This window comes from Saccostrea cucullata, unplaced genomic scaffold, assembly GCF_032062105.1.
Source record: "Saccostrea cucullata isolate Sc308-1 unplaced genomic scaffold, CSIRO_AGI_Scuc_v1 ctg1277, whole genome shotgun sequence".
Classification (NCBI taxonomy): domain Eukaryota; kingdom Metazoa; phylum Mollusca; class Bivalvia; order Ostreida; family Ostreidae; genus Saccostrea; species Saccostrea cuccullata.
Window position 1 is genome coordinate 119,502 of NW_026920520.1, and position 20,241 is coordinate 139,742.

General features: G+C 33.5%; 1 protein-coding gene across 1 annotated transcript; it reads left to right on the plus strand.

Moving 5' to 3' along the window:
- The first annotated feature begins 2,040 nt into the window (after positions 1-2,040).
- LOC134250167 (uncharacterized) lies at positions 2,041-14,514 on the plus strand. Its single transcript, XM_062732520.1, has 8 exons — positions 2,041-2,190; positions 7,250-7,447; positions 8,433-8,531; positions 9,993-10,137; positions 10,651-10,764; positions 11,621-11,696; positions 12,835-12,982; positions 13,756-14,514. The coding sequence occupies exons 1-8, from the start codon at positions 2,041-2,043 to the stop codon at positions 14,512-14,514; spliced, it is 1,689 nt and encodes a 562-aa protein (XP_062588504.1).
- The last annotated feature ends 5,727 nt before the right edge of the window (positions 14,515-20,241 follow it).

Genomic DNA, 20,241 nt, shown 5'->3' on the forward strand with positions numbered 1-20,241 from the left:
GTTTACCGTTTCCCATATAAGCTACATGTATTAATTCCAACATTCAATGAATTTGGCTCATAGAATCCAGATAAGAAATTGAAGTGTTGACTGAAGTATTAAGAGAATGCTGTCGGACGAACGCAGATAGCTATTACTCGGAGTTCTCGCAGTAAATGATATTTGCATTGGTTCTACAGGGACGCTTTTAATCAGGGGTTCTTTCCTCTTTTCTTCATGTTCTTGATATTCGAAAAAAAAAACATGGGTTAAGGAGGACAGTCTGAAATACCCTAATAAAAGCTAATCATCCATCGTGTTTACTGGTAATACAGACCTTAAAACTACCTACAACACCCCTTGCACGGTTTGTTTCGTTTCTTGCATGGAACGTTTCGATATGTGAACGGTTTGTTTGTTTTGTTAACGGTACATTTGTTTTTCGTTTTGGGTACTTTGTTTCGATTTGCGAACTTAACTGTACGCTTCGATATTGTGAATGATACGTTTTGATTTGGACAGATTTATGCCCCTTGCTTGGACTTGGAAAAATTCCATTTCATTGCATTTCAGTTCATTTTCTTTGCAGAAAGTTGCACATATTGAAATGAAACTAGAGGCACTGTGAGCAATGAGCTCACTTAATGATACCCCCTGCCTCCCATATGAATAGAATGGCAGTGTCCATCTTTTGCTATGGGAAATCCAAAAATATGTATCGGATCAAAAAGTGAAATAAGTGGTGCACAATGGCAATATGCAATAAAGATTCTGTGAAGGTTTCATCAAATTTCATTCAGTGGTACGAGAGGAGTTGCGGATAATAGATTGGTACCACTAGCGTAACAGACAGACGGACAGACGTAGAGCTAGACGGACGGACGGACATACCGATTACTATATACCCTCCCGCTTTTCGAAAAATAAAAGCAACATGCTCAGTATTTACACCTTTATATGATTTAATTTTCTCAGTGTCCGAAAACCATTCTCCAGTATTGTATATACCTGTATATAAAAGAAGGTCCTTAATGAAAAACACAAATCTAGGTAAAAATACCAGGCCTAAGCTCTAGTATGTCCGATTATTATAAATGTGAAATTTAACACAAATCACTGCCTTTCCACATTCTGGGTATGTGTATTCATTTTTATAGGAAAATTATGCATAAGTATAGAATTAAACGCTAAAAAGATTAGACAGCTGGAACGAATATTAACCCGATGAACTTAGACTGATTTATATATCGGTGCTATCATTTTTTTAATAATAAATATAGGAGGGTGCAACTTGCAAAAAAATCCTGAATAGAAAAAAGCTTAACTTTGTTAATGTACGTTTGATCGTCTATGTTTATAGGTGCCCATTAGTATATTCTGGATAGCCATTAATGTTCTGCAGACCAAAGCAAACATGATTCTTTCATTATTTGTACGACGTTTAGTGAATATTAACTTTCTTCAAGGCGGTACACGTTTGGATAAGGACAGGCAATGTAAGTAAAATAAGATTTTAAAGCAGTTTTTCTTCAAATTCATATAAAGCAATTTTATAACTGTCCCACTTAAAACTTTGCGCAAACATTGCATGAATGCGTGATTTTATGACAACAAACATGTCTTAAATTGATTTCGCTTTAATTTTCATTCTTTTCTTTTCAACTGATTAGCAAGCAGAAAATGCAACCTATATCATTCCTTATTTGAATATTTTAATAATCGTATATATATATTTTTTTATTTCATGTGAAAAAAGAAAATTGTTTACAAAAAAGATTCAACGGATTTTAAAATGACCTTTACGAGAAAAACACGTGTATTAAAAACGTATTACGAATTCATTTTGAGCCTATTACACAAAGATAAAAAACGTGAAGACGTCACGTGTTCTTTTTACACCCAAAGGATCAATTGTCCATATCTTAGGGTCGTGCTTGACCAGCGGAAAAAAAATCTTAAAAGCGGTAGTTCATTCCAACCACACTGATGCTTTTTTTCTCCAAATTACTCAACAAAAATTATTTGATTTGCTTTTTAAAGAGAGAAAGAAATCTGTAGGAAATGTATCAAGCTAGTAAAAGATTGCAGGCAATTCGCCGACAACTGAAACAAATGGATGAACAGTATAGAAATGCTATAGATGAATTTGAACCTGTAACAACGGCAGAATCGAATGTCTGTTCTGACGAAAGGATAGATAATGCACATAAGGTAATTTTTCGCTCAGTAGTTTGCTTTTTTGTTTTTAAAAAATACGTTTTGTAATCATCTTGATGATATTATAAACATTTATCATTTTTTCTCAAGTTAAAGGAGACATGTACATGTAAAAGATGGACATGTTTTACAGAATAAAATTTACAAAAGAAATCGATGAAACACTCGCAGTATTTAATCGCACTGAAAACCGTGAATGTTTGCATCAACATTTACAATTTTTTCCACTGACTTGATTTATCAAGTCGAATATTACGAGACGTATTCTGAATATGGAGACATTTCAGTTGCCGTCTTAGCATCCTGATTAATTAATTAAACGAAACAAATATTCTTTTGAAATGTCCTTATAAATAGAATGGTATTCTTTAATAACAATGAGTTGATTGGGCTTTAAACTAAACTATGAGGTTTTCTACCTGCAATTATTTTATTCAGCACTACTTTCTTAAATTAATCTACCTCTGAAGATAGATATGTTGATGAGGAAATTGCTAATTGTACGAGTATGTGGTTTGAACTTTATCTTGAAATTTCTTGCATTATATTCTAAGAAAACAGTGCATCAAAACAATATTACGTGTATGTTTAAAAAAACCAAGTGTCTTTGAATTAAATATAAGTGTGTAGAATGTCAAATGTGGAAGGTGGCGAAAACGAGAAGTCATCATTCTCATGAAATACAGTCGTAAACAGAAATAGAATCAGATACCTAGGAGGAATATGTATACCCAAAGAAAAGAATTTTATTCATCGCAGCACAGAAAAGATAATAGATACTCATAGAACTTCACAAGTTTGTAGCCCATAATCTGACGTATATGTTTAGATTTAATTAATAAAACAGAAAGAATTAGATCGCTCCAAACAGGCACATGATAACGTAAACATATTTATATGTGTGTAATGAACTAAGACTACATTAATTATCATGCATAATTGTGCATTTTGTACATGTGTTTTAGTATCAGAGGTGCCATTATAGGGCATATGTAAAATAAAGCTGGCCCGATTATGCTCTTTGTGTTACCTCCCTTGTAATGTGTAAAACGTTTAACATTAACAATCATGGTTACTCATAAATAATGACTGACAGACAGCTATAAATGTATCATTAGTCTATAAACAGGCAATCACCTTGAAAATTCGGGGGCATGAGAACTTTTTGATAAGATGTGGTCTAGCGATTAAGGACAAGTGTACCGAACATGTACACAAACTGCCCTGTTCCTTTCCCTCTGATCATTGTCTTAGATATTCTCAATTTAAAATCAACGTACCATAAGAAGCTTATACACAAAAAGATAGCATACATTACCAGTAGAGTATAAAAGACGGCCATCGACCGACGTAAAATCCATACACTAAAATAGATACTCTCATTGAAGTATATAGAGCGAGGATTCTCAAAAATCATTGTAGTAAAAAAAAAACATGGTAAACAAACACTTTTCACATAGAACACTTTCACATTCATAATTAGAGTTAATAATTGTAAGGTTTTTCTTATAATAAATATAGTTCAGGTGATGTTAAGTATAAGTTGGTAAACTTTTCCCGATTTGCCTGATGCTTTGGTGTCGAGTGAGGTGAGGGACAAATCCTATGACGAGGGAATAGTTTTTTTTGCAACTTACATGTATATATATGTAGTACGTTTAATCGAGAAATAAAACCTTTTTGAGTTTCTCTCTGTTTCAAAAACAGCTCTAGTATTTTTTTTTTTTTAGCTCACCTGAGCTGAAAGCTCAAGTGAGCTTTTCTGATCACATTTTGTCCGGCGTCCGTCTGTCCGTCTGTCTGTAAACTTTTCACATTTTCGACTTCTTCTCAAGAACCGCTGGGCCAATTTCAACCAAACTTGCCACAAAGTATCCTTGGGTGAAGGGGATTCAAGTTTGTTCAAATGAAGGGCCACGCCTTCATTCAAGGGGAGATAATTGGGAATAAATGAAAATTTGGTGGCATATTTTAAAAATCTTCTTCTCAAGAACCACTGTGCCAGGAAAGATGAAATTTATGGAGAAACGTCCTCAGGTAGTATAGATTCAAATTTATTCAAATCATGACCCCCGGGGGTAGGGCGGGGCCACAATGGCCGACCAAAGTTTTACATAGAAATAAATAGGAAAATTCTTTAAAAATCTTCTTCTCAAGAATGACAAAGCCATAATTCATCATATTTATATGGAAGCATGCTCAGGTAGTGTAGATTCAAGTTTGTTCAAATCATGACCCCGGGGGTAGGGCGGGGCCAAAATGGCCGACCAAAGTTTTACATAGAAATATATAGGAAAATTCTTTGAAAATTTTCTTCTCAAGAATGACAAAGCCATAATTCATCATATTTATATGGAAGCATGTTCAGGTAGTGTAGATTCAAGTTTGTTCAAATCATGACCCCCGGGGGTTAGGCTGGGCCAAAATGGCCGACCAAAGTTTTCAAAGATATATATAGGAAAATGCTTTAAAAATCATTTTCTAAAAAATAGAAAATCCATGATTGGTCATGGGACTACTTTTGGATTTAAACTTTACAATAAAAAACCATTTTCAAAGATATATATTTCCTAAAACCCTTAGTGCTCTAAAAAATAGCAAATCCATGGGCCTCTTGTTTTTTTGTTTTTTTTTTTGTAATTATCTTTAATTATTTGATCCTAACTGGTGCGATTTTATATAGGCCCAGATGTGGTTTTCCATTCTAAACGTTCTCTTTACATGTATACACTAACGACCAAGGATTAATAATTATATCAAGTAAATATACAGGTAAAAGTCACTGAAAGTTGGTTGAAAGGTCACTGAAAGTTGGCTGAAAGGTCACTGAATGTTGGCTGAAAGGTCACTGAAAGTTGGCTGAAAGGTCACTGAAAGTTGGCGGAAAGGTCACTGAATATTGGCTGAAGGGTCACTGAATGATGACGTAAAGGTAACTGAATGTTGACTGAAATGCTAACCGAAATGTCACTGAATGTTTTCTGAAAGGTCACTGAAAAGTGTGTGCCATTCAGTGACTGAAGTGTCACTGAAATGTTGCTGAAGTATGTCATTCAGTTTTGACTGAAAGGTCTGATTTCTTCCTGTGAAGTAAATATACAGGTAGAGGTATATTACCTATTTGCAACAGGTCAGGATTTCTGGAATTTGGTGTTGATTTGTTCTTAGACAAAAAGACTCGGAAAATGGAATATTGTTCCAGGAGATCAGAGAATTTAAAAAAAAAGGACAGAAAAGATTTAAAAGAACTTAGTGTTTGGGGCTATTATTGGTGTTATTACAGTAACAGTGAAATTAACACTTTGAGCAACTTAGATCTTAGAACTTAATACTTAGAACTTACTAGTACTGTCTTTGTATTATTTGAAAATTTTAACAAGTCATATTTGTAATTTTTGTTATGTTGTCATCGAATTGAACTTGTCTTTCTTCGCTGCCATACATGTATGTCGGCCTGAAGTTTCTAAAAAAAATTCAAATTCTCTTCTAGTAAAACAATAATTGTGTTGATATTACATACAGGTAGCTATAGTTTGATATGATGTTTCTGAAAAAGAGTTCCTAAATATTATATTGTGATGTTATAATTGTCACAAGGTAACAATGCCTTTAATATTGATTTACTCTATGTTAAAGCAAATTAGAAAATTAAATATTTCGTAAATTATAAAAACAAGATGTTTTTGTGAAACACTATGCGCCCAGTGGCAACAAAGTTCAAAAAAGCTATTTTAGCCTATGTCACAGTCAAGGTCATAAGGTCATTGACCTTGGTGTCATTTGAAAAAGCTAAATTAGTGGAGAATGCGTACCAAATATGAAGTTTTCATTGTATCTCACGGTTCAAAACTTATGGCGAAGGTTAAAATTGACAACAGACAGACAAACAGACAGACAAGACAAAAACAATATACGCCTTAGATCTATCGATCCCGAAAAAAGAAGACTTAATAGTTGGTTTATCCTATTCATTCGAAGGTAAGAGGAGGACATTAAACATGTCACTAATTTTATTTCTGTAGGAAAACTATATTTCTTTACTTTAAAATTGTTGTCCTGTTGGTCTATCCAGATATATTGACCAAGCACGATATAGCCTCATGAGAGGGTTATTTGTTATAATATATTCATGTATGTATATAATTTTTTACTAATTATATAAATGTTAGTGTCTTTTTAGCACACCTCCCCGCATTAGGCCCCACATTCATGGACAAGTTGTCTAGATTATTAAATTATCAAGGCAAATTTATATATATATATATAATTTATATATATATATATATATATATATATATATATATATATATATATATATATATATATATATATATATATATATATATATATATATATATCGACGGTCTAAGTGACAGCGTCATCGATGTTACCATAGCTGATGTCCATAAAGTTTTGCTCTACCCGGGAAGTCGATCAAAAAGAATTCGTTAAGAAAATTCAAATTTCAATTCATTATTGTACATGCATACTATGTCTAGTGACGTTTTCATTTTTTCTTCTGTATTTAAAATATCAAAAGTCTCTTAAGGCGACATTACTACATATAAATCCAAATGAACTGCTCTCCTTTGCGCCGTAACGTCATCAAACGTCGCCATTTTTCGTCTATTGTGTTTACCAACTTCCTATTTCAAATGCTCGGGAAACTGCCAAAGTACTCAAAGCTTTTTGAGCAATAAGCTCGGCTAAAACCACGTCAAATGTCTTTGAAGGATAACAAGCGTAACTTTGCGTTTTTTATATAGTTTAAACTGCACAGGCAAATGTATCGAGGGGACAAATAAGCTTCGTTTTCTTTTGTAATGTATGATATAGAAATGTACCGGGTATTTGGTTTGTCCGCACCCCCTACGGTCTTGCTTTTATTTGCGTTAATAAGAGCTAGAGTCTCACCTAAATATCACGTCAGGGTATGTCTACTTTAATAAACAAAATGCGTAAAATTCAGTGTTATACATGTTTAATTCCAGACTGATCGAGTACTATGAATTTTTTTAATGAATTTTTAACCTTAGCTCTCCTCTGATTTAAGACTGATGAAGCTAGAGGTTCCAGCGTTGGCTACTCTACTGCTATGAATGTTGACAGCCAAGAAGAACAGCTATCTAGCAGCATGACTATCGGGATAGATCTAGGATCTTTTGTGGATTGTTCCAGCAGTGAAGTTGCTGGAATCCTCCTGTCAGAAGAGCTTCGGTGCGCAATTTCAAACATGGAGGACCTAGACGACGTATGTTGTATTTTTCGTTTTTATATTTTGTCGTAATTGTTTAAAACGTATAATGTCACTCAAAGAGTTACAAATAAAGACAGATTTCGCTTCAACAGTCAAGCTTTACCAAAGGTTCAGTCATGCTACCACATGTATGTGTGCAACAACCAATGTAAATTTTAGAAGGCTCAACTACTACTTGCGACATTAAATATTTACTAAATTTATAATTTGTTTAGATGTGTAACATTTTTACAGAACTGTTATTCTCTTTCAGGTTTTTACAATGAAGTCAAAATGCTAAAGTTAAAAATTCATAAAATGTATAAAAATGTTTTAGGGGAAAATATTAATTGATTTCAAGAAGAAACCTTTGTTATTCTTTATGAGATCAAAAGCTGAAGATGCATTTCATATTTTGCATAAAACAGTTTCCTTGTGATAAATTTAGTATATTTTTATGTCGGGAGGGCATATTGCTTTGCTGCTGTCTGTCGGTCTGTCGGTCCACTTAGTTTCCGTTCATTTTCTTCACAACCGTTGCACATACTGAAATGAAATTTGGTATACAGATATATCAGATGAATATCTAGGTCAAGTTCTGTTTTGGTTACGATCGCGCCATTTTTGACAAGAGTTATGCCCTTTTGGACTTTGAAAAATTCCAATTTGGGAGGGAGGGGACATAAGTGTTTTACAAACATCTCTTTTTATTTTAGATTTGCAGTAAAACATTGCACTTTTTGTCAACGAGACTTTAAAGTTTGTTAAAAAAATAAGGGTCATGAATTACTTTACCCCCCCCCTCCAAAATAAACAAAAAACATAAAAAAAAACAACACTACACACCTTTAAGGCTAAAAACTCAAAGTTCAAGGTTGACCTTTGATTTCCTTCTGCATCTCCATATTTTTTTTATATTCTTCAATCGTCTTCCTATTTTCTTATGCGAGGGCACGAACTATGCCTAAACTTGTTCTATGTAAGATTTTTTTTTTGGCAGGTAGAAAATCTTATAGGTAACATGATGAGCTCTGTACAGGTAGACACTTCTTATGACGAGGACCTGGAATCGGTAGTAGAACAGACAGGTAGTTTAGTGGTAAGTAAACCATAGTGAAGAGCTACTACAATGTTAATGGGTACATGTAAATCGATTGGCCTGATAAGGCGCCAAAGTAAAGATAAATGTATGTGCCAGGACGGATGATTACTGTGCAAGTTTAAAAAGTGAAAATTCCTCTCGTTTGAGGAAGTTCATTTACTTGTTAAAAGAAAGCTTTGGGGAGTCTGGAGCAATGGTCGTGTTTTTATTTTACCACTGTGTGGCATTGATTTATTCTGTAATATTTACATTTCCAATGTCTTTGTCCGAGATAAAATTACAAATAGTTAATGTCCTTTATTTCCTCATCAATGTACTGGTTCATCGATAGGTGCGGTTAAAAGAATCACGTACAGGGCGGGACAAATAGAAACAAACACGGGGCTTGTAGCACGTTGATTGGCGGAATCGAGAGCATGTAAATATAACTGTCAGATTTTTTGCTTTCATGACGATGATCAATCGATTTGCTTGCGTGATAATTTTTCGCAACGCCTTCGGCATTTATGCAAATGATCTCGCGAGCTAATCGATTGATCACATCATGAAATCAAAAAATAAGACAGTTATTCCTTAAATATACTTTTATTATAAAGTCAAAAATAGAATGTCTTTAACGAATTAATTTGACACTTTAAAAATTGTCTTTGGTGTACGAATAGTTGATGTTTATTTTTTGTTTTGATGCTTTTGTAATTATTGAAATTTTATGCATCTATAAAATATGTAATAAAATTTTAACTGAATTCAAGGTTCTAATGACAAATAATCTTCTCTTAATTTTTTTTTAATCATTTTTCATTATTTTAATTTGGGGGAGGACGGGTCAAATCTTTAAATTCAGGCTAAAGGTCAAGGTCCTTCTAAACGTGAAAATCTAATTTCCCTCACACCAAGACGACCAGTCATGAGGTACAAATAAAAAGCTTGACGTGTTGTGGGATAATTGTTGTCAGTACATACAATCACAAAACATCAGGTAGCATAAGATAGCCTGTCAGCACATGTAGATAGCCTGTCAATCATATTAGTAGTTAATGTTTGATTGTGATTGACAAGGGGTTATATATTGATATTGGTCTTGAATTGCTGCAATTCGACAGCTCAGAGTAGGAAAAACGAAATAATGGTCAATACATGTAAAATTTACGGCTAAATTATAACCATGCTACATGCGTAAATATATAGTAGACAATTATGAATAACATTGACGATTAAATCGTAACAAGCCTAAATTTAATATCTTTCATTATCAAATATATGGAGATAACGAAAGTATTCAAGCTCAAAAGTCCATTAAACAATACAAAACAGGAGCAGAGAAAACATCAGAGGTGGGATCAGGTGCCAATATAACATCTTATATTACCGGCATAAATCTTCTTTATTTTTACATTTTAATAACTGAAAGAGAGAGTTATTATATATTTTTAATATTACATTGTTTGATTTTAATAGAATGCCTCCAGCACTGATATTCATCATACGTCTGACCCAAACAATGAAGTTGAGAATCCTGCACAAGGAAATAGAATGTTCACTTCAATCAGAGAGGAGGAAAATTGGAAGAAAGAAAGAAAAAAGAAGGACAACCATAATATTAGTAAGTTTAATAATAAATCTAAAACTACGCAAATGATAATTTTTTTTTTTTAGAAAATACGTATATATTTTGAACAATACAATGTATGTATAAAATAGACGTACAAATAGATTCAACATTATATTGTTATTAAGGATTTTTTTTGCATAAAACTTCATCCTCATCGCCGGTTATGCAAATTATCCCATGTTTCCCACTATTGTTGATGCCCTGACATACCCTCCTAACTAGACTATGTTACGCGTATTCGTAATTTAACTACATTACGAAAAATTGTAATATAAGTTTTATGATTACGATAACTTGTAATATTACGCTTTCCTTATCTTATAAAACGTAATACGAAGCGTATTATGACTGTAAAATATATGTGATGACTTTAACTCTTCATTAAACAATTGTCAGTTTCCCAGAGGTTCACTTATGCGGCATAAAATATTTTTACATTTTAATCTGAAAGAGAGAGTTGTTATATATTTTTAATATTACATTGTTTGAGTTTATATATCTCAGTTGACCCAAACAATGAAGTTGAGAATCCTGCACAAGGAAATAGAATGTTCACTTCAATCAGAGAGGAGGAAAATTGGAAGAAAGAAAGAAAAAAGAAGGACAACCATAATATTAGTAAGTTTGTAAATCTAAAACTACAAATGATAATTTTTTTTTTATAAAATACGTATATATTTTGAACAATACAATGTATGTATAAAATAGACGTACAAATAGATTCAACATTATATTAAGGATTTTTTTTTGCATAAAAACTCAAATTTTTGATGACACAACTTGATGATAAACGTGATGACTTTAACTCTTCTTTTGTCAGTTTCATTTACGTATGCGGCAATATACCTTCATCACCTGCATACGGAGTTTATATATCTCAGTTGATTCGATACGCAAGAGCATGCTCTACGTATGAACAATTTCTAAAACGAGACAAATTTTTGACGAACAAGTTGATGAAACAAGAATATCATCAGTCTCGTTTAAAGTCATCATTTCGTAACATCTATGGTCGATACATCGACCTTGTCAGCAAATACAATTTATCATTGAATCAAATGCTGACTGACGTTTATCATACTACATGTAATTATAAGTCCATTATTATACACTGAATTGACGACGGATTTTTCCGTTATTTCCTGATCATGACAAGGATCATACGGCGGGTGTTATCGGTTGGCAGAGGATGATCACTCCTCCATGGCACTTTATTCCACCTCCAATGTTTTGGAGGTCCATGTTTGCTCTGCTATTTGTATTGTTTTATTGACTTTTGATATCGAATACTGTTCGTTATCTCCATATGTTTCATCCTTTAGGATAAAGGGCAACTTATATCTCTAATATTTCAAAGCGAAGTCACTTTCAAAATCTATGTACACTAATAATGAAATCGATCGCAGGTTATGCAAAACAACTTATCTTGATTTCGTTTTGCAATATTCAAACACCATTCCCATTCCCGTTTCAGTTGAAAGGCGGCGTCGATATAACATAAACGACAGAATCAATGAACTGGCCACTCTTCTTCCAGCGAGCATTCCTCAGTAAGATGAGTTTTTAGCTCACCTGAGCCGAAGGCTCAAGTGAGCTTTTTTGATCACATTTTGTCCGTCGTCCGTCTAGCTGTCCGTCCGTCCGTCCGTCCGTCCGTCTGTAAACTTTTCAAATTTTCGACTTCTTCTCAAGAACCAATAGGCCAATTTTAACCAAACTTAATACAAAGTATCCTTGGGTAAAGGTGAGTTTAAATTGTTAAAATGAAGGGCCAACCCCCCTTACAAGGGGAGATAATCAAGAAAAGACAAAAATAGGGTGGGGTCATTAAAAAGTCTTCTTCTCAAGAACCACTGGGCCAGGAAAGCTGAAACTTACGTGGAAGCATCCTTGGATAGTGAAGATGTTAAATTGTTAAAATCATGACCCCCGGGGTTAGGACGGGGCCACAATAGGAAATCCAAGTTTTACATAGAAATATATAGAACAAATCTTTAAAAATCTTCTTCTCAAGAACTACTGGGCCTCAAAAGCTGAAACTTATACGGAAGCATCCTTGGATAGTGTAGATATTAAATTGTTAAAATCATGACCCCTTGGATTAGGACAGGGCCACAATAGGGAATCCAAGTTTTACATAGAAATGTATAGAACAAATCTTTAAAAATCTTCTCCTCAAGAACCACTGGGCCAGGATAGCTGAAACTTATGTGGAAGCATCCTTAGGTAGTGTAGATATCATATTGTTAAAATCATGAAAGGGGAGGGGGTAGGGGCACGATAAGTATAGCAAGAGGGAAAATCTGGTAAAGAACCGCATCACCCAAGTTACTCAGGTGAGCGATGTGGCCCAATGGCCTCTTGTTTAATTTGTGTTGGTATTTTAAAGAAAGTGCTATTTTATTCTTGAACTTTTCAGGACGATAATATCTGCCATTTGTGTCACTGTGTCCAGAAGCCATGCCTAATTTTGACAACCCAAATTACAATAAATGGCCTGAAACGAGTTTTCATCCCGTGTTTTAGTTTTTGGCTTTTTGAAATATTGCAGATTATATTAATATTCAATTTTATTTGTCACTTCATCACGGCAAGAGTGATTTTTTTTATTGTAAAAATTCTTAATTCTATGAAATTTGGTCACAACAGTGAATGGATGTAGTTAATTAAGAATACACCTATTTACAGTGACCTAAAGCAAAATAAAGGGTCCATTTTGAAAACATCGGTGGAATATATGAAGGAACTCATGAAGGACAAGCACACTTTGAAAAAGTTGGAGGAAAACCAAAAGGCCATGAATTTAAAACATCAGAAACTGCTCATCAAAATTTTTGTAAGGAACCATTAAAAACTAATTTAGTAAAATGTATTAATGGTAGAGAAAATCTACCTAAAACTGCATAATTTTAAAGTGGTGATGACCAGTTGAGCTCATTATTTGCAGTTTTTACAGTAATACATTTTTTTCAATTCTTTTTAAAGGGGCATGGACACAGTTTCAGCTAAAATTTCAAAATCTATTTTTTCATTTTTACAAATATCCAACTAGGGTCTTTCTAATGATCATCGAAAATTTGAACGTCAGTTGTCGAAATACAAGACAGATTTAGAGCTCCAAACCTTTGTTATGTAAACAAGGACCTTGTCATGTTTTTGTTTACATAGTTTAATGTACTAATATATGTTCGTTCAAAGTAGATAATATCAATAAAAAGTTAATTTTAAATTCGATTTGTCAGTTTCTATTGATTTTGTTATAAATATATTTTCTATATGTAAACAAAAACAAGGCACGAGCCTTGTTTACATTATAAAGAACTGTATAAAGTTCTGTATCTCGTTTGTTTATCAACAAATGATGTTCAAATTTTTGCTAATAATTATATGATGCTTTAGGTAGGAATTGTAAACATTAAAATTGGTTAAAAAAATTCAGTTGAAACTGTCCATGCCCCTTTAAATGATTCATACGACATACATGTAGTTTTAAAAAAATACGACTGGATAACTTTGATACAATGTATACATTTTAATTCAACTGTATATATGAAAGTTATGCACTTAAAATTATTTGGGATTCTAATATATCGGTAAATTTTATTTTAGCAACTGGAATTAAAATTGAAATTATATGGCCTATCGGAGGATTTGGAACATTCCAGGGTCAAAAAGAAAAAGAAGCCACAGAAACGTATATCTGAAATAAACACTATGGTAGAAGACCTTGTCAAACAAGGCATGCCAGAGGTACTCGAACAGACTCCAAATATTTCAATACCCCCTTGCAAGAAGACCAAGAACGAAGGTTGGCTGAGCAATGACGACCAAAAGGTCATTCCATCAGTAAAGATAGGTTTACGACAACATCTCAGCAAGGGAATGCCTACAGGAGGGCAAAACTGTCAACAAAATAATGACATGTTTTATGTTAAATCCACTAATGCTCAGCATTTACAAAAACAGAAAAAAGAAGAAATCTCCGCTCCATCTCATTCTTTTGACAGAAGCACAGGTAGAGCTGATGAACTTCATGACTCCATGTCATTTGAGTATATACTAGAGAAGGACAGTGTCACCAATTCCGGTGGAAATGATGAGGAAGATATCCTGGAATTGTCAACAGAACAATGCGGCATTTTGCTTGATCTGTTCGAAAACAACGCGAGCGGAAAAGCACCTGAATTGAATACGGATTGTTTGTCTAATCCAGACAAAACTCCGGCTAGGGAAGAGTGCATATCGCCATTAACTTCAACGTGCAACATGTTGGAAAGTTTGCTGAGAAAGCAAGATGTGATACCCGAATGTAGCTCCAAATCTAGTGGTCTGGAGGATTCCACCGAGAGCATGACGGGACTGCGTTAGAAAACAGAGAATAAGTTAACTGATTTCATTACTATACTGGAGGTTACATGTTAACCGTCTATGCATTATGTAGAAACCAAAGATATAGTATTTATAGGATATTTAAGGTTAAGTCTGTGTATAATCACTCACTGCCATGTTTTACTGGTGATTTGATCGGACAAACATTAACTGTGTTCTTTAAACGGACATTTAAACAGGTCCTCCGGAAGGAAAAAAAATCCTCAAACTAACCAAGTTGTCAGTTTGCAACATAGTCTACGACTTTCTAACTATTACAATAGTCAATGTACATATCAATATTGGCTTTGTTTTGAACTGCTTTACTGATTGTTGTGTTGCTTTTTAAAACCGTAATCGGGGGTGTTTCGGGGGTATATATACTGACACCCAAAAGAAACGCAACAAGTAGTAATCTACAAATGTTTGATAATTTTTATCTGATGATTATCAAAAGCGAATAAAGTAAGGCTAAACTCACTTTTCTGAACACCAGAGATTTGATAAAAATGTTAAATGTTTATGTGTTTACTTTACTAAGTAAAATATGACTGTTAAAACACCCCCCTCCCAGCCATTCAAGTAAAACGTGCAAGACTGCCCTAAACAACAATTGCAGCTTAATTTCTACGATACAATAGGTTCATTTACATCGAGATCTGAGCGAAGGAATTATTCTTTGGCATTTTTAATACCCGTTATTCAGATGATTAGGTCGAATTTTCTCTAACATAGAGCAGTGTAGCCACCCTTGGACTTCCGGTACAAGGACTGTCCTTAATGCATATGATACGTAAGACCCTGTTGAGACGTAATGTAGTGAAATTTCGCATCAGCAATTCTCCATCACCTTTACATTGTAATTTTCCAGCCAGAGCAATGAAAATGCGTACATAAGCCATTTTCAAGTAGCCTTAGCATCGTTAGAGGAAACGAAAGGAGAGTTCATTTTTTAAAAATATTGCTGCATTACGTATGATGAACAGTAAAAAACCCTTAAGAATCCATAATATTGCCAAATGTTTTGTTAAACATGCAATTTTTGATTTCTGTTAAGCAGACTAAAACTTGACTTCCGGTTATGGTTTGGAAATCGTTCAACCGTTGAATTACCGATGTTTACGAAATTGAAGATATTCATAATTTTAAGATACAAAATTCTTTACTTTACATAATTATTTCGCCCTAAAGGAGGTTGTTGCGTTTCTTTCGCGTGTCAGTATAGTTTTTGCCCTGTACGTCCGTCTGTCTAGCTGTTTGTCCGCAGAAAGAACTATATGCGGTATATTGCATATGTTTGCCCCCACAAAAGTCAAATTTTGAAAACTTCCTGAAATATGCTGAATTCAATAAATTGTAATTTTTGAGAAATATAAGTTAACAGAAAATATTATAGTTCCAGAGCAGTGTATTCACAATTTCTGTTTTTATGACGTCACAAACTAGTCCAATTTTATATCCTTTTTCTGTAACGCTTTCGTTTCCAGAGGACAAAATGCTTTTGACAAAATTTCAACAATTTAAGCTTTAGAATTTATAGAGCGCATGTTTGTTCTGGAACAATATTCACATATTTAATTGATAGTATCATTCTACGTATTGTATCAAAATATTAAGCCTGAACACACATGCGCTCGGTGATTTTCATTTAAAATATCGACGAAATATGTACATTTTTCTGCAAAATTCATAAAAAACTGAAATTTACGTCATATTTGTGACGTCTCTACGTACATATGACGTCATTACTTATGAAATTATTCAGTGCATTGAAGTCAGCATATATTCCCCTGTTTAAGGACTTAATTAAATATTACTCCATCAAAGTTTGATTTTGGGGGGCAAATGTTGGTTAATACCGCATATAGTTCTTTTAAAATTACCAATTTCTTTTGATTGGTTAAAGCTACATGTGTATGGCTCTCATATTCCATGTGTATTCTGACTGTATAGCAAGACCTTTCTTAGGTAAACATTTTTTACCTTGTCCTTGGAATTTGACGTTATTTTTACCAAACTTTAACATTGGCCATAATTTTTGAACAGTCAAATTTCACGAGTACCGGTATTCATAATATCCATTGATATGAATATCTTTTTACCTTGATTTTTGCTTTGGCCACATTTTTAAAATCTTTAACCTTCAAGTTGGACATAACTTTTGAACAGTTAGAACTAGAGCTTTCATATCTCACAGGTGCATTACATGTGACAAGGCCTTCCTTTTGATACCAACAATTTGACTTTTTGTCCCCCGCTTGAAAAGTGGGGGATATTAATTTGGGTCTGTCCGTCCGTCTGTCCTTCCGTCCGTCCGTCTTTCTGTCTGTCTGTAATGCTTTCGTTTCCACACGACATCTCGAGAACCCTTTGAGCTTTTGCAATGAAATTTTGCATAACAACTCCCTATAGACTAAAGAAGACCCCTATTGATTTTGAGGTCAAAAGGTCAAAGGTCAAGGTCATAAATAAAAAAAATTCTGTCCGTTTTAACACTTTCGTTTCCGCGCGATATCTCGAGAACCCTTTGAGCTTTTGCAATGAAATTGTACATAACTATATGTGGCTTATATTGCATATATTTTGAGGTCAAAAAGTCAAATTTTACATTCTAACTTGAAACACTATCATTTTGCTGAATTTAAAAAAGCTTTTGCAATGTAAAATACAAATTAACAGAAAATATTATAGTGTCAAAGCAGTGTATTCACAATTTTTGTTTTTATGACGTCACAAACTAATCCGATTTTTATCTGTTTTCTGTAACGCTTTCGTTTCCACAAAATGAGAACCCAAAATTTGCAACAATTTTAGCTTTAAAATTTATAGAAGACCGCTATTGATTTTGAGTTCAAAAGGAACAATCATAAATAAGCAAATTTCATTGATAAAACATTCGTTTCACATTATATCAAAATATCGCAATGAAATTTTACATAACACACTGTGGCCTAAAGAAGCTCTATTGATTTTGAGGTCAAAATAGTTCAAGGTCGTAAATTTATACATTTTGTGTGTAACACTATCATTTCAAAACTGAAAATTGAGCTTATGCAATGTAATTGTATACAAAACTCACGTCTTACCTACATATGACGCCCCGTTTGTTTTATGAAAATATTACAGTGCTATTTTTTGAGAGTTAGCGTATAATACAGGTTCCGGCAGACTTTATGTTCTTATTACATCTATATATGTTTAATAAAGTTAAATCAAACACCATGGATTGTGTAAAATTTTGAGTATACCGAACATGAAAACATGAATATATACATGTATGTGACTTCAGTTCTGCATATACTCTTACGTGTAAAGCGACTTCGTGGTCTAGTGGTGATTCTTGCTTCAAAAGGTTCAAAGTTCAAGGTCGTAAACCTTTCTTCTCTTTTTTTTTAAATACTTTTTTTTTACAAAATGATAGTATTCAGCATGTGAAATGAAAAATTTATGAGGTTATAAAATCATCATTACAGTGTGATAAATATTCCATATAAAAAAATCTTCTATACACATAATAAAGAATAAGCAATCAAATCTTTATATGCATATTGACATACATGTATTTTATTTCCTTCAGTATACATGTATACATTTAATAATTTACAAATTCAGTCGCTATTTTTAGCACGAATTCTCTGAATTAGCTTGTTTTATTAGTATTTATTGCTTGAGGAGAGTTATTACGTATAATACAGGTTCTCGGTGGACTTAACATTCTTATTACATCTATTAGAACTGTTTAATAAAGGTTAAATAATTAGACACCGTGCATTGTGTAAAATTTTGACAATATCGAACGTGAATATATACATGTATGTGAATTTATCTTTGCATATAATATTGTTCTATTCGAAGCGGTCCCGTGTTCTAGTGGTATGTCTCTCGCCTCACACGTGAGAGGTCCCGGGTTCGATTCCCGAACGATCCATTTTTATTTTTTTCGAAATTCTTTTTTTTTTTACTAAATGATAGTATTCAGCATGTGAAATGAAAAAAATTATGAGGTCTAGCTTGTACAAACTCATAATATCATCATTACAGTATGGTAAATATTCCAGAATCTTCTATACACATAATAAAGAATAAGCAATCAAACCTTTATATCCATATTGGCATATTTTATTTGCTTCGGTATACATGTATTTCGGTATACATGTATACATTTAATAATTCTACAAATTCAGTCAAGGGGATCCGACCCCCACCTCCTCCCCTCCCCCGAACTGCGCATGGTTTACTTTTTCCCTAAGCGGGGGACACAAATTCTCTGAATTAGCTTGTTTATCATGACTTAGAATTTGACCTACTTTTGAAAAAAAATTAACCTTGGCCATAAGGGAGTTTGACCTACTGCTGACAAATCTAACTTAGACTATAGCGTTTGAACAGTTGGTGCAAGCGCTTTACAATTTCAGATATATATTTGAAATAGTATCTCTTAATTTGACTTTGATCTTAAAGTTGACGCACAATAAATAAACCTTGACCATAACTTCAATTAATAATTAATTTCAGTTTCGCTTTCAAATTTCACAAGTTCGTTAAGAAAAAGTCCATTCTTTGGGAAACGATTTTTTTTTTCATCTTTTAGAATTGGACTTGCATTTGAGAAACGTTATCCGTCGCAAAAACTGTCATACGGGGGCATCAGTGTGCAACAAACACATCTTGTTGTTATACCATTTAAACACTTTTCTTCACTGAGTGGAGAAAAGAAACCATTGTTCAGATATATATTTGAACTAAGTATCTCTTAATTTGACTTTGATCTTAAAGTTGACACACAATAAATAAACCTTGACCATAACTTCAATTAATAATTAATTTCAATTTCGCTTTCAAATTTCACAAGTTCGTTAAGAGAAAGTCCATTCCTTGGGTAACGATTTTTTTTTTTCATCTTTTAGAATTGGACTTGCAATTGAGAAACGTTATCCGTTGCAAAAACTGTCATACGGGGGCATCAGTGTGCAACAAACACATCTTGTTGTTATACCATTTAAACACTTTTCTTCACTAAGTGGAGAAAAGAAACCACAGTTCAGAAATATGTGGTTTTTAGCTCTACTTGTCAGATATCAGAAGAGTTTATGCTAGTGTAATTGTCGGTGCACACGGTACAATTTTATATTATTATACACGTAATACCTTTTTAAATCACCTGAGTAAACCCAGGTGACCTATTGCTTCGGTTTCCGTACGTCGTCGTGCGTTAACATTGAAAAATTTTAGCTTGTTCTCTTCTTGTTCAATTACAACCAAATTTGGCATAAAGCATCTATCGGTGAAGGGGAACAAAAATTGTGAATTTTAGTCCCTGCCGCCACCCCCCCCCCTCCAGGGAACTGAGGGATGGGGGCAAAAAACACTAAAATTAATGCAATTTTTAACAATCTTCTCTACTCCTGGACATCAAGCCGTCAAACTGTTGGCGTGAATTTAATAAGCATTGAGTCTTCTTCCAGAATTCTGAAATTTAGGGCCAGGGGTTCTAGTGCTAGGTTGGGGCTATATAAATTATACATGTATAGTGAAAGTGCATCATTCCTTTGAAAATCTTCTGCTCTCTTCTGGGTGTAAATAAACCAACCAAGTACATAGTTACGAGGGACGTTCAATAAATAATGTCATTAGCTCGATGGCATACAATATAGTAGCCATATGACATAAAACTTGACTTTCTCTAATTATTGAATCTTTAATGAATTGATAACAGTTTGTGTGACC